The sequence below is a fragment of the Natator depressus genome, chromosome 27, assembly GCF_965152275.1.
Source record: "Natator depressus isolate rNatDep1 chromosome 27, rNatDep2.hap1, whole genome shotgun sequence".
NCBI lineage: Eukaryota > Metazoa > Chordata > Testudines > Cheloniidae > Natator > Natator depressus.
The window spans coordinates 9,959,959-9,973,259 of NC_134260.1; the positions used below are offsets into that span (position 1 = coordinate 9,959,959).

At 43.6% G+C, this 13,301-nt stretch overlaps 1 protein-coding gene across 1 annotated transcript in view; it reads left to right on the plus strand.

The window, feature by feature from the left end:
* The window catches only part of B4GALNT2 (beta-1,4-N-acetyl-galactosaminyltransferase 2 (SID blood group)), a 33,160-nt gene that overhangs the window by 3,232 nt on the left and 16,627 nt on the right, over positions 1–13,301 (plus strand). Inside the window, exon 2 of the mRNA XM_074940838.1 lies at positions 9,182–9,355. Within this exon, the coding sequence (XP_074796939.1) occupies positions 9,183–9,355 (173 nt within the window). The 5' untranslated portion in view covers position 9,182. The remainder of the gene's footprint in view (positions 1–9,181; positions 9,356–13,301) is intronic.

Genomic DNA, 13,301 nt, shown 5'->3' on the forward strand with positions numbered 1-13,301 from the left:
ATATAGCTCAGATCAGTGCAATTGGTTGCTTGTGGGGAGCTCATGGTCGGGGGTGTTTGGTTGGTTAGAATCAGCATGTTCTGGGAATGGATCTCTCCTTATTCCTGGGCTTCCTGTGTAGCCAGAGCTTTCAGCTGCCAGTGGATTCCAAGATCTTACTGCAGGTTTGACTGTGGCTTCTTGTTGTTGTGTATGTGTTTTGTTTTGTTTTGTTCTTTTAGTGGAATAACCCAGTGAAAGGGAGTTGTCTCCAATTTCTGCCCATTGTGTTCAGGCTTCAGATTTTCTGGGGGAAACTGCAAATGCAAACCCAGCTCAGTTCCATTGAACTGGGCTATTGAGTTTGGCAGATACTGCTGCTGTAGTAGAAGCAAATGAGTACGCCCTGTCTGGGGGTAAAGGGAAGAGCCTTCCCGGAATTGAACCTCAGGGATTCTAGTGTTTGATACTGGCCAGGAGAGGAAACCCCTTGGCTGCAGAACAGTTCTCCTTGTAAACAAACGGCAGTAGCATTTTCTTTTGCTTGTTAAAAACTAACCTGATCTGCTCAAATAGGCAAAACACACTTCACTCCCTCCTTTGGTAAAGATGCTTCGTATGACCTCAGGCTGGTGTGGGTATGGGCTTTTGACTTGCAAAGGTTATAATAAAAGGAGTATTTGTGGCACCTTAGAGACTAACAAATTTATTTGAGCATAAGCTTTCGTGAGCTACAGCTCACTTCATCAGATGCATTCAGTGGAAAATACAGTGGGGAGATTTTACATACACAGAGAACATGAAACAATGGGTGTTACCATACACACTGTAACAAGAGTGATCAGGTAACCTAGGAACCTATCCTTGCAACAAAGCCCGTTGCCAGCTGTGTCCACATATCTATTCAGGGGACACCATCATAGGGCCTAATCACATCAGCCACACTATCAGAGGCTCGTTCACCTGCACATCTACCAATGTGATATATGCCAGCAATGCCCCTCTGCCTTGTACATTGGCCAAACTGGACAGTCTCTACGTAAAAGAATAAATGGACACAAATCAGACGTCAAGAATTATAACATTCATAAACCAGTCGGAGAACACTTCAATCTCTCTGGTCACTCGATTACAGACCTAAAAGTGGCAATTCTTCAACAAAAAAACTTCAAAAACAGACTCCAATGAGAGACTGCTGAATTGGGATTAATTTGCAAACGGGATACAATTAACTTAGGCTTGAATAGAGACTGGAAGTGGATGTGTCATTACACAAAGTAAAACTATTTCCCCATGTTTATTCCCCCCTCCCCCACCTACTGTTCCTCACACGTCCTTGTCAACTGCTGGAAATGGCCCACCTTGATTATCACTACAAAATGTTCCTCCCCCCCACACACACACTCTCCTGCTGGTAATAGCTCACCTTACCTGATCACTCTTGTTACAGTGTGTGTGGTAACATCCATTGTTTCATGTTCTCTGTGTATATAAAATCTCCCCACTGTATTTTCCACTACATGCATCCGATGAAGTGAGCTGTAGCTCATGAAAGCTTATGCTCAAATAAATTTGTTAGTCTCTAAGGTGCCATAAGTACTCCTTTTCTTTTGTGGATACAGACTAACACGGCTGCTGCTCTGAAACCAAAGGTTATAATGTTCTGGGCTGAAATGGGGCCTTCTGCTTGACTGTCAGCAAAGTTGTAGAGATCCCCTGTCAGTTAGTGCATGTCTCTCGCCTCTCATTATAGGTGGGTCAATGGCTAATTTTAATAAAACTCTGTCTAAATTAAACCAGTTTGTCTACTGATGCTTTTAAAATAAATATACTAAAATCTCAGTGAAAAAAACTAAACAAGTATGAGAGTACCTCATCCATTAAGATACATTTAAATAATTGTCCGTCATTCCCATATAGACAGATGGGGTGCAGCTGGAGTTCTTTTAAAACCTGTTTAACAACAACGAAGTTGGTGCTAAAGGGGGAATTTATAGGAGTAAACTGCTGGGTATTTAATGATTAAATAGGATAAGGAAATAACTGTCTAAATTTTGACCCTGACTTCAAAGAATGATGGGAGTCTTTATACAGGGTCTTAATGATGCCTTATGAGCTTTAAGAAAAGGTGTGTAAATCAAATCAACTTGATGTTTTTTGAATATGCTATAATCATAATTAAGTATTTTTAAAACATCTAAAAAAGGCGCACACATCTCTTAGCTATATTGCATGATGCGGGGGGCGGGGGGAGAAGAGACTACTGCTGCTTCAATGTTTAAACACAGCCATTTCCTTGTCCCGGAAAGAAAAATGACCATAATGCCTCAGAATAAAGGGTACTAAAAATAGAGAAGAGGGACTCAATGCAAAGGAACCCAAAAAAGCCCAGGAAGGTCACAATCATAGATATATTTAAACGTCTTTCTTCCTCGTTGATCGAGAAGAGTAAATGCAGAAGTAATTTTATATTCCCCAATCGCCTGTATTTCTACCAACAAAAAGACTTGAATGTAAGGTGTTCTCAGAAATACACCTCACTTTGTGAGCTCCCATGTCCTAACGGTAATAAGATTCCTTCCCCCACTTCAAGTCAGGTTTCAGAGTAACAGCCGTGTTAGTCTGTATTCGCAAAAAGAAAAGGAGTACTTGTGGCACCTTAGAGACTAACCAATTTATTTGAGCATAAGCTTTCGTGAGCTCACGAAAGCTTATGCTCAAATAAATTGGTTAGTCTCTAAGATGCCACAAGTACTCCACTTCAAGTCAGTGCTTTTGTGTTGGATCATTGTATTTGCAAGTGGTTGTATTCACTTATCCCAAAACTTTGCATACGGCATGGTAAGACTTGTGGTGCTTTACAAATGACCCCTGATCAGGACAGTAGCCAGATTGACTTCAATAAGTTCATAAGAAACTACTTTTTAATGAAAAAGGGTTTCAAGATTAATCCTATAGATAAAAGGCTAACAAAATATTTACTTGTGGGGAGGAGATTGTCTTAAATACCAAGTGCAATAATTCCACAGACATGTAATGCTTTCTTTACAGTCTTCCATTTTCTTCCTCCTACCATCAGGCAGAAAGCAAGAGATCTTGGTATGCTCCGGTAAACCAGGCAATACCAATACCAGGCATAATGTTCACAATTATTAAATGTTTACAGGACTGGGCCCTAGTTTTGCTTTAGTTCTGAATGTCTTATGTTTTGTTTTGTTTTATTATCTTCCTTATTTAGTTTCTGGAATTTTATTCTTCAAGGTAATCGTTTAAAAAGGGACAGTGAGGCAGAATTAATTTTTTTAGTTTGTTTAAAAATACCAGAATTTTTATAATCTCCCTGTACTTTTGTGCTCTGGCTTTTTTAACAAATATCTGGTAGTTGCCTTTTGTGTGAATAGGATCCAAAGTGACTTGAGGATGTAAGCCTGACAAATAATCATTTTTTTCCAGAGTTTTGGGGTTTTTTTAATTTTGTCCTTAACAATACAATTTGACTGATCTTAAGTAAAATGATATATAAAACAAAAGGGAAAATGCCTTTTACAATGCCTAAAACCAACAAATATTTCCATGATGTGTATTTAAAAAAAAATGAATGGGAACTTTAAAAAAAGATGCACAAATGTTTCCTTTAATTGTTCTGTACGTGAAAAACTGAAAGGAAAACAAAGAAAGAAAGAAAATGTGTGGTCACAACGTCGTCATTGCCGGGTGAACTCTAGTTACTCTTCTCAAGTTAGCCTGGCTCAAGGGAAAGTGCCACACTGCAAAATGTCTCGTGTGAGCAGCACCATGTAGGAAGGCCATTCCGCCAGTTTTAAACCAGACCGTCCTCTTTTTGGGTGACTTGTCCCCCGGCTGGTACTGAGCCAAACCAGACTTGGTTTTGTCCAGTATCAGGCGAGGGACGCCATTTTGAAAAATGCGCCATTCCACCTCTGCCTGTGTGAGTGGAGCGGCGCATTCTTCAAAATGGCATCCTCTGTGCAGCATGAGCTTGTACGCACCAGGCATGCGAGGTCATGTTGGTGGGGGTAGACCCATATCGTTCCCAGAAGTACCAGAGTGTCCATTATTATGGGAATGTGTGAGTGGCCACCCTAGCACAGAGCAATTGTGTTAATAGCTGACCAGCTGTAGTCTGTACACCTGATGGGCCAGCTAACTTGAGCTAAAAGCACCCCTGCTTGGAGTTCAGGGGGTTTGTGTGTGAACAGAACTTGAGTTAATTCTTCAGTGAAGACAAATCCTATAATGAACTGACTTCTCTGTTAAGACTTGATTCTGCAAACACGTGAGTAACTTACTTACTCAAAAAATACTACAGAAGTAATGGGAAATAGCTTGTGTGAGTACAATGACTCTCCCCTGTGAACGTGTTCTTGCAGGATGGAGCCCTTCATGATGGACAGCATTCCAAGTCTAGTTGGACTTTCCCCACACACTGTTCTGTTTGTATAAGTGCCATTTCCTTTCTTGAGTTAATGTAAATAAGTCACGGTGGTATTGCTAATGTCGGGCTAGGTCCTGGAATAGGTTTTGTGTGGCTGGATTTCTTCTTTTTGAGTCCTGTTGGTGCTCAGTTTCAGGATCAGGGCGATAGCTGAGAAAGTGGGCTGGTTTTGAATTCATTTTTGCACCAGGAAATGTGAAGAGTTGTTTGTTTTTCTAAAGCAGGTGAGAGATCTGGATGACAAGAAACACCTCAATTACACCTCAATTGCAGATTAATTGGCAAGATGTCTGTCTTAATTAACCTTTTCTCCTCACCTGATCCTAATTGTCTCTATCAAAATACATAGACTTAATTATAAAACTTTTGTTTTATGATGATGTGAAAAATCCATTTCTCCTTATATTCAGGATTCTCATCTCATTTCCTCCCCGATAAGCTGATGAGCTTAAAGCACAAGAAGTGGAGCAGAGGGTGCTTCTGTCTTAAATGGGTTTATTTAGAAGTGATTGTTATAGATTATTTTAGGTGTATGTTTTTTAGTCCACCGGTGTTCATACCGTAACTTGTTTAAATGGTGGACCCAAACGTTCAAACCCAGGTGTCTAAATTTAGGCACCCAAAGAGAAGTTTGGTTTGACCCCCCCCCCCCCGAATGCTGAGCAACCCCACTTTGGGGCTTCAGTATTTTCATGATAGGCAGATAGCAAGTTATTAAATACACATCTGTAGGCAGAGTTGGCAGGCACTCCTTCTGTGCAATAAATACCACAGCTCAGTATGGACGTGACTTAGTACACTCCTTTTATGGAAGTCTGCACTGGAGAAAGGAGGGGGGAAAAAACGTTGCGGGACCAGTGTACAATGCAGTTTAAACATATCAGAAGCATAGCCGTGTTAGTCTGTATCCATGTTTGTAGTAAAACATAGTTGTCTATGTATATCTCTATTATTTGAACAGTGACAAAACCAAGGGGTTTGGGGGAATGCTTGTGTGAGAAATTGGAAAGGAGTGGCATGGCCGCTAGAGGAAACTGATTCAAACAACAGAACTGTGTCATAATAGTACAAAAGCACCGTTTGTAAGCTGAACCCTGATGGAGAGCAACCAAAGTGCACTGCCGTAGACTCTCCCAGCCAATTCACACCCCAACTCATCCTAAATGGTAAACCAACCCACAAAGCAAAGTGCAGAACAAAAGCCATTAAGCAGGAATTTGCTGTCTCTGAAGAGTGACCGAAGTCCACAAAGAACAGCTCAACACTGAGGAGCTGACAATAGCCATGAAAACCCTGAAATGTGGAACGGTAGCTGGTATATCTAACACACTATTTCTCTGTTTTGGGATGAGAGAACAGACATGGCTGCTTGACTTTTCCAGTTCCTTCTAGAGACTATGCAGATAACGCAGGTAGCACTACTCAAACCATATGAAGACCCTAACTCTGCAAAGAGTTATTGCCCACTATCCTTCCTTTGTTCAACCTGCAAGGTGTGTGAGCAGAGGATAATGGGTAGGACAGTGCTAATAGTCGAAGGGCGTTTCTCTCCAGGATGTCCTTGCTGTTGCCAGGCTGTAAACCTAACTCAATACATTGAAGATGGCTTTGAAACCTATAAAATTACAGAGGCTGTATATTGATTTTTTTGACACTGTCGTACGTCTACTGAAACTTGCAAGAATTTTGAGAAATAGCAAGATGGTCCAGGTCCTCTCTCTGTTTGAGAATCAATGTTTCTTTGTCGAGGTGGATGGTCAGAAAAGTTTATGGTGTACTCAGTAGAATGGCCTGCCCCCACATTCAGTGCTCTCACCTTTGTTTCTTATTGTATCCACAAATGACCAACCAGAACTCCCTGATGTGTGAAGATTCATTTGTGCAGATGATATTTGCATTGCTACCTGCCAGGAAAGATTTGAGGACACTGAGTGCATTCTAACTGGTTCCTTGAGTACACATGGAAAATACTATTGCACGTGGATTCTGAATGCCTACCCTAGTAAGACAAAAGTGTGAAGGGCCAGATTAACACACCGGGGCCATAGGCAAACACCCACTTTGGGGTTGCAGTGCAAACTCTGACAAACTCACTACACCAAACACACGTCTTATATTTTACCTTATAGAATATTTATCCATAAAGAGTATCTACAGACAGCTTGTTGGATCATATTAAAGAAGTTCTGTATTAAAATCACAGATGAGTTTGATTCCCCATAGTTTAAATTCCAGGGTATTACTAATTAAGAGGTCTCTTGGTTTTTGGTACTGTTTCTCTCCCTCTATGTGTGAAACTTGCAAGCTGCTAATTGCGTTAGTACATTCTAAGACAGAGTCTGTTCTCAAAGCAATTCACACAGAGAGACTCACAGCAATACTCTGTAACAACAGAAACAGCACCCAGAGACTCCCCGCCCTTTTGTTGTATTAACAATTGTGATTAAAACAGAGATAGAGGATGTATGTGGATGGATGCTTGGTGTGGATAATAACTGAATGATCAGGGAGGTGCCAGCCTAAGAATCCAGTGTCCATCGGCTGAAGAAGGCGTCAAGTGGAAATAACCAGAGGACCCCCGGAGGGCAGACTGGAATCCACCCAACAGCCTCAAGAATGGGAGAACCAAAGAACAAGATAACATCTAGCAGCACGGAGCCATCAGGAATGTGCCATCTGCTGATTGATTCAGCAACAGCATGATGAAGCAATTCCCATAGACTGGCATAGGAAGAAATTCCTATAAAAATAAGGCTCTCTAGAAAGTGAGAACTTTGGGGTCTGATTCTGCAAACCAACTTCCAGGAGCATCAGATGAGCAACTCTAAGGCTGGTAACTATGATAATAACCTTGCAGAACCTGTGTGTGTGTGTGTGTGTGTGTATGAATGAATGCGTGAATAAATATGAGATTGAATGGAATGTTATAGCTATAACTAACTGCTTACTATGATTCTTTCTGTATTCAAATAAATGTGGTATTTTGCCTTTGGAATAACGTGTTTGTGTTTGGAGTAAAAATTAGTTACTATGGATAATATGTCTTGAGGGCCCATTAAGGCAGGAGGGGGTTGTCACCCTGCCCTGCTTATCTGGTGATGCAATGCATGACTCAGTTATTTAGGCGTGTTTAATCCCAAGACTTTCAATGGAAACCACCATAGACAACTGTAAATAATCAAAACCTCTTGAAGGTAAAAAAGGAATATTATCACAGGGAAATGCTTCGAAGGGTCTCGAAGATTAGGGTACACACCTTGTTAACCCGCAAGGTGAGGACAGGGCTGGCATAGCCCAGAGGAGAGTGCTTGAGTGGGTGAAAGGCTGGTGGTGTTAGGAAGTTGCAGCCACCATCTTCAATGAAGCAATGTAGCCCGGCCATTTTGAAAGAAGGCAATTTTTTGTGAGTTTCCCTGAAGAAGATCTTATGCACCGACCAGCCTCTGCTGACAAAAACTTCAGCTGGGGAGGGGAAATGCTGAAAATCATGACGTATGTGTATAGTTATCACTTTTATTTTCCAAAGCTACCTGTTACACCAGATCTACTCACAAAAATGGGCAGTGGGGAGGGATGTGCATTCTGGTTGCTTTGTGGCATTCTAAAGTGTGTGTGGATGCGGGTGGGTGGGAAGCAGCCATAAAAGCTAAATCTTTTTAAAATCTGCAAGTTGATATTTCGAATAGAGTGAAGATATGAAGTATGGCCTGCTAATGTTGAGTTTTGTGTTTAGTGTGCATGCATTAAATTTTTAACTTGAAAACAATAAGATAATTCCCGAACAAAACAACATTAAGACTGAGTACATATCAGCAATTCTGTATTAAATACATTACAGGGATGTTGTTATTTATGCAAAATACCAAGTGCTATAAACCTAGGAAATTCATTTTTAAGGCTACATATTTAAGAGAAATCCAAATGTATTTACTCTGAATTTCCTGGGTTTATAATGCTTGGGGGAAGAGAGTTTTGTTTTTTGGGAATTTTTTTTTATATATTTACAGCATCTCTGTAATGTATTTAACTGGGAATTACTGACATGTACTCTCAGCCTTTGCTCCATCTTAATGTAGTCTTTGGGGAATAATAAAGGTTGTTAATGGCAGAAATACTAACTGTGGTGTCTGGAGGAAGTGGCCTATAATTCAGGGTGTTCTTGCTCTGAGTCCAGCGCACCTGTCCCCTTTGTCACAGTCAGAATGGGTCAGCAGAACCCTCGGTGTGGATTCTAGGAGAGGCATTTGGTAGGTGGGGGAATGAAAGTAGCAGCAGGGATGCACTAGGAGAACTAATAAGATCTGTCTTAATATCTATTCTTAGCCAAAAATTGCAACTAGTCAACAGGTAAATTCTTAATTAGTCATGCTCTAAAGTACACAGGGCTGTCTGGTTTAATAACACCCTCAAAAAGTTCAGAGAAAAAACACAATAAAATACAACAGTTTTTGTCTCAAGCTCATAGGTTTCTGTCTGAACAACTGTCCTATAATTGGTAAAAGCAGCTTCCCAGCATGGGTAGTCAGTCTTTCCTAAGTATAATCAAGGAAGGAGGCTTTTTTATTTTGTTTGGTAGAAAACTCTTCTGATCATGAAGAAGAGATTCAGATCTGCTGGGTGTGGGCGGAAGGGAGAAAAACCGAAGCTGAAATGCGTTAAGAGTTTGGAAATGCAGCCTCAGAGCTAACAGCTTCTAAATGCTACCTCGTTGCTTACTGAAATCTTCCTTTCGTCTGTTTAATGCAGTATGAAATACTTCCTTATCCTGGTCTCGTGTATAGTGGTTGTGTTTTTGGCCTCCATGCACTGGCAGAGGCCAGCTGAAAATCAGATCAAGGGAGAGATTTCAGAGGCTCGGTCTGACATGAAACTTCTGTCTCCAGAAAAATACAAGTCCTTGTTTGCCTACAATGGAATTTGGTAAGTTCCCTTGCTGATATTAACTGCTTCAATTGTTCTTCGTAGCTAGATTTGTGCAAATACTGCAAAGGAAAAGGTTGGCTAATGTTTGTTTGAATTGTTAAATTTGCTCCAGCTGTTAATGCCCATATTGCAGAAAGTTAATTTCAGGTTTGGGTTGGGGCCCCCGTTTGAGAAACACTGCAGAGAAATGCCACATTTTTTGCTGGGCATAAATGACATAAATAGCAAATTTTGCAGATGAGTAACACATCCATGAAATTTGCTATTTATGCCATGACCCACCTGCAAAAAATGTGGGATTTCGCAACGATTTTAAGTAGACCCATCATGATTGATGCAATAATAGCTAGGTAGAAATGGGATTCAAATTACCTTTCTTTCCTCTTCCCTGTTGTTGTTTGACAAACTAGCAACTGCTCTCTCTCTGCCACCTGGCTCAGCTGCATCTTTGTTTTCACACAACACCTAATGGCCCCAAGACAAATGAATAATAAAAGATAACAGGGGACAAATTGATCCCTCCCATGCACTTTGATCTTTCCTGTTTTCTGCCTGTGGCACACACTGGGTTAGCTTCCTGAGGGCTGTAGTACTTTTGGTCTAATTCTGGTTGTTGGGGTGCGGGTGGCCGAGTGGTGTTTAGTGCCTTGTGATACATAGGTCAGGCAAGATGATCTCATGATCCTGTCTGGCCTTAAACTCTGACTTCATTCCTGAAAATGAGCCTGAAGTGCTGGCCTTTTATTTCACAAGCAATTGGAAAACAGAGCTACAGCTTCCTCCCAGAAATCTATTCGTCAGGGGCAGTGTGGTCTAGTACAGGGGTTCTCAAATGTCATTGCACTGCGACCCCCTTCTGACAATAAAAATTACGACACGACTCCAGGAGGGGGGACTGAAGTCGGAGCCCACCCAAGCCGCCCTGTCCCGGGTGGTGTGTGTGTGTGTAACCTAAGCCCCACCACCGAGGGCTGAAGCCAGGGCTATCCTTAGTCATATGCAGCATATGCGGCTGTGTAGGGCACCCAGACATGTGGGGCACCATTCCCCGCACGGGCCGCTGCTGGAATCCTCTCTTCTCCAGCCCCTCCCCCACACTGGGCTGACGGGCTTCTCCCCGCCCCCAACCCCGCCCCACCCTCACTCGCTCCTCAGCCGGCTCTGCTGCCCCAGCCCCGTGGAGCCCAGAGTGGCATGGACGGTCACTGGCAACATGGTGGCCCGGCCCACCACTGCCTGGAGCAGAGTCCCTGCCTGCCTGCATCGCTTGGTCTCCGATGGGGGCCGGGCCGCGCCGGGGCCAGGACAGGAGGAGCCAAACTTCCACATGAGTCAGCGAGGGGAGCCGGGCCAAGCGGCGGGGTGAGGGGGACTTAAGGTGACCGTGTGCTCACGGTCTCTCACACTTCCCTAACACACACACACACAAACACACACACACACACAGAGTCTCACTCTCCCCAACACACACAGTCAGACAGTCACACAGTCCCCCAACACACAGTGTCACACACACACACTGGCTCTCTCTCTCACACTCACACTTGTATTATTGTTATTACTGCTTTGTACTTCTTGTCCAAATGCTCATGGTGAGCCAGGAGTGGTGAGGAGCTGCTGGAGGGCCGTGGGCTCTGGCAAGATGCAGCCCCCATGTGGCCTTGAGCCACTGCCGCAACGTCTGCTGTGTATGAAGCTCGGTGTGTGTCAGCAATGGGGGGGGAACTCTGGGGGTCCGCGGGTGGGAGTGGTGGCTGTGCCCCTTCGACACACTGGGGTCAGTGGTGCCGGCTGGGAACCGCCTTCAGTGGAGCATAGGGGCACCAGTTTAATAATACTGCAAAGGGCCCCATAAATCTGAAGGACAGCCCTGGCTGAAGCCCTCGGGCTTCTGCCCCAGGCGGTGGGGCTCGGGCTTCGGCTTCGGTCCCGGGCTCCAGCAAGTCTAAGGCCAGCCCTGACAACCCCATTAAAACAGGGTCGTGACCCACTTGGGGGTCCTGATAATAACCAAAAAGACAAAGGGGGGTGAGGTAATATCTTTTATTGAAAAAAGAAAAGGAGTACTTGTGGCACCTTAGAGACTAACCAATTTATTTGAGCAGAAGCTTTCGTGAGCTACAGCTCACTTCATCGGATGCATATCCACAGTATGCATCCGATGAAGTGAGCTGTAGCTCACGAAAGCTTCTGCTCAAATAAATTGGTTAGTCTCTAAGGTGCCACAAGTACTCCTTTTCTTTTTGCGAATACAGACTAACACGGCTCTTACTCTGAAACCTATGTTTTATTGGACTAACTTCCGTTGGTGAGAGAGACCAGTGTTGGCACTTACACAGAGCTCGTCCTCAGGCCTGCTTTGTGTAAGCGCAAAAGCTTGTCTCTCTTGCCAACAGAAGTTGATTCATAAAAGATTACCTCACCCCCCCCTTTGTCTTTCTGGTTATTATTATTACAGTAGCCTCATTGGGTTAGTTGCTGCACAGACATATTGTAAGACCAATTCCTTGTGTGAAGAGCATATGATTTAAAGAGTCAAGGTAAACTAAGTGTGGGACGGAAAACAAAGGCACAAAGGGGGGGTGAGGGAATATCTTTTATTGGACCAACTTCCATTGGTGAGAGAGACGAGTGTTGACACTTACACAAAGCTCCTCTTCAGGCCTGCTTTATGTAAGCGCAAAAGCTTCTCTCTCTTGCCAACAGAAGTTGATTCAGTAAAAGATATCACCCTCACCTGCCTTCTCTTTCTAATATCCTAGGATCAACATGGCTTCAATAATGCTGTATATAATAACCACCAAAACAAGCATCTGGCTTGGGGAAGGAGCAGCGGAAGCTTCCTAATAGTTGGGGGGGGGGGCCACTAGCTCCCGAACCATGCCCTCCCGCCCCCACCCCCCATGCTGCCTCTTACCCTCCCCTCCCAAAACTCCATCCCCACTCACTCCTCTCCGCTCCCTCCACCCCCACCCCCTCAATTGCTCGCCCTTACGGCCAGTAAAAAGTGGGAGGGCTTGGGGGACTGGTGACAGGAAATGTGGAGTCTTTCACCTTGAGGTCTCTGGACTGAATCCATGCTGGGCTCATAGCAAGTGAAAATACTTTCCACATGAATTTTCTTCAGTGGCCTGGGTGAGATGAGACAGTACGTCTGAGTCCAGTTCTCAGGAACTCTTTTATATGTCTATTGAAGACAACCTCCCTGCTACAACTGGCATTAGTTGGCATAAGGATTGAGTGAGCCATAGAGTCTTCTCAATCTCCCTGTCATTCCTATTGACCCTTCTAGTCAGGGCTGAGGCAGGGTGGGTTGGAGAAGCCGCCCTACTGCTGCTTGGCCTCTACCTGCTTTTGGAAGATCTCACCTTCCAGCACCTTACATGCTAAGGTCCAGATTTTCCAAAAAGATCAGCGCACAACGTGCCGAACTCTGCGCTGAGCGCTCTGGAAAGTCTGACCACTTCCTCAGGGACCTAAATGGGTGCCGAGGTCTGTTGAAAAATCTGGCCTCAGTAGAGCAACACGGAACAAACCTCACATGTCCTTTATCGGGTAGAAGTGTGCAATAGACAGCAGCTCTAATTTCTCTCCTGCCTGGAGTCTAATAGGGGTGGGATGGGCCTACCAGTGTACTCACAAGCTCCGCCCACAAGCTGAGCTCTGCCCACCAGCCAAGGTCCCCCAAGGTGAGATGCCAAAACAAAGATAAAAAGAAAAAAGAAAAGGAGTACTTGTGGCACCTTAGAGACTAACCAGTTTATTTGAGCATGAGCTTTCGTGAGCTACAGCTCACTTCATCGGATGAAGTGAGCTGTAGCTCACGAAAGCTCATGCTCAAATAAACTGGTTAGTCTCTAAGGTGCCACAAGTACTCCTTTTCTTTTTTCTTTTTACGAATACAGACTAACACGGCTGTTACTCTGAAAACAAAGATAAAAGC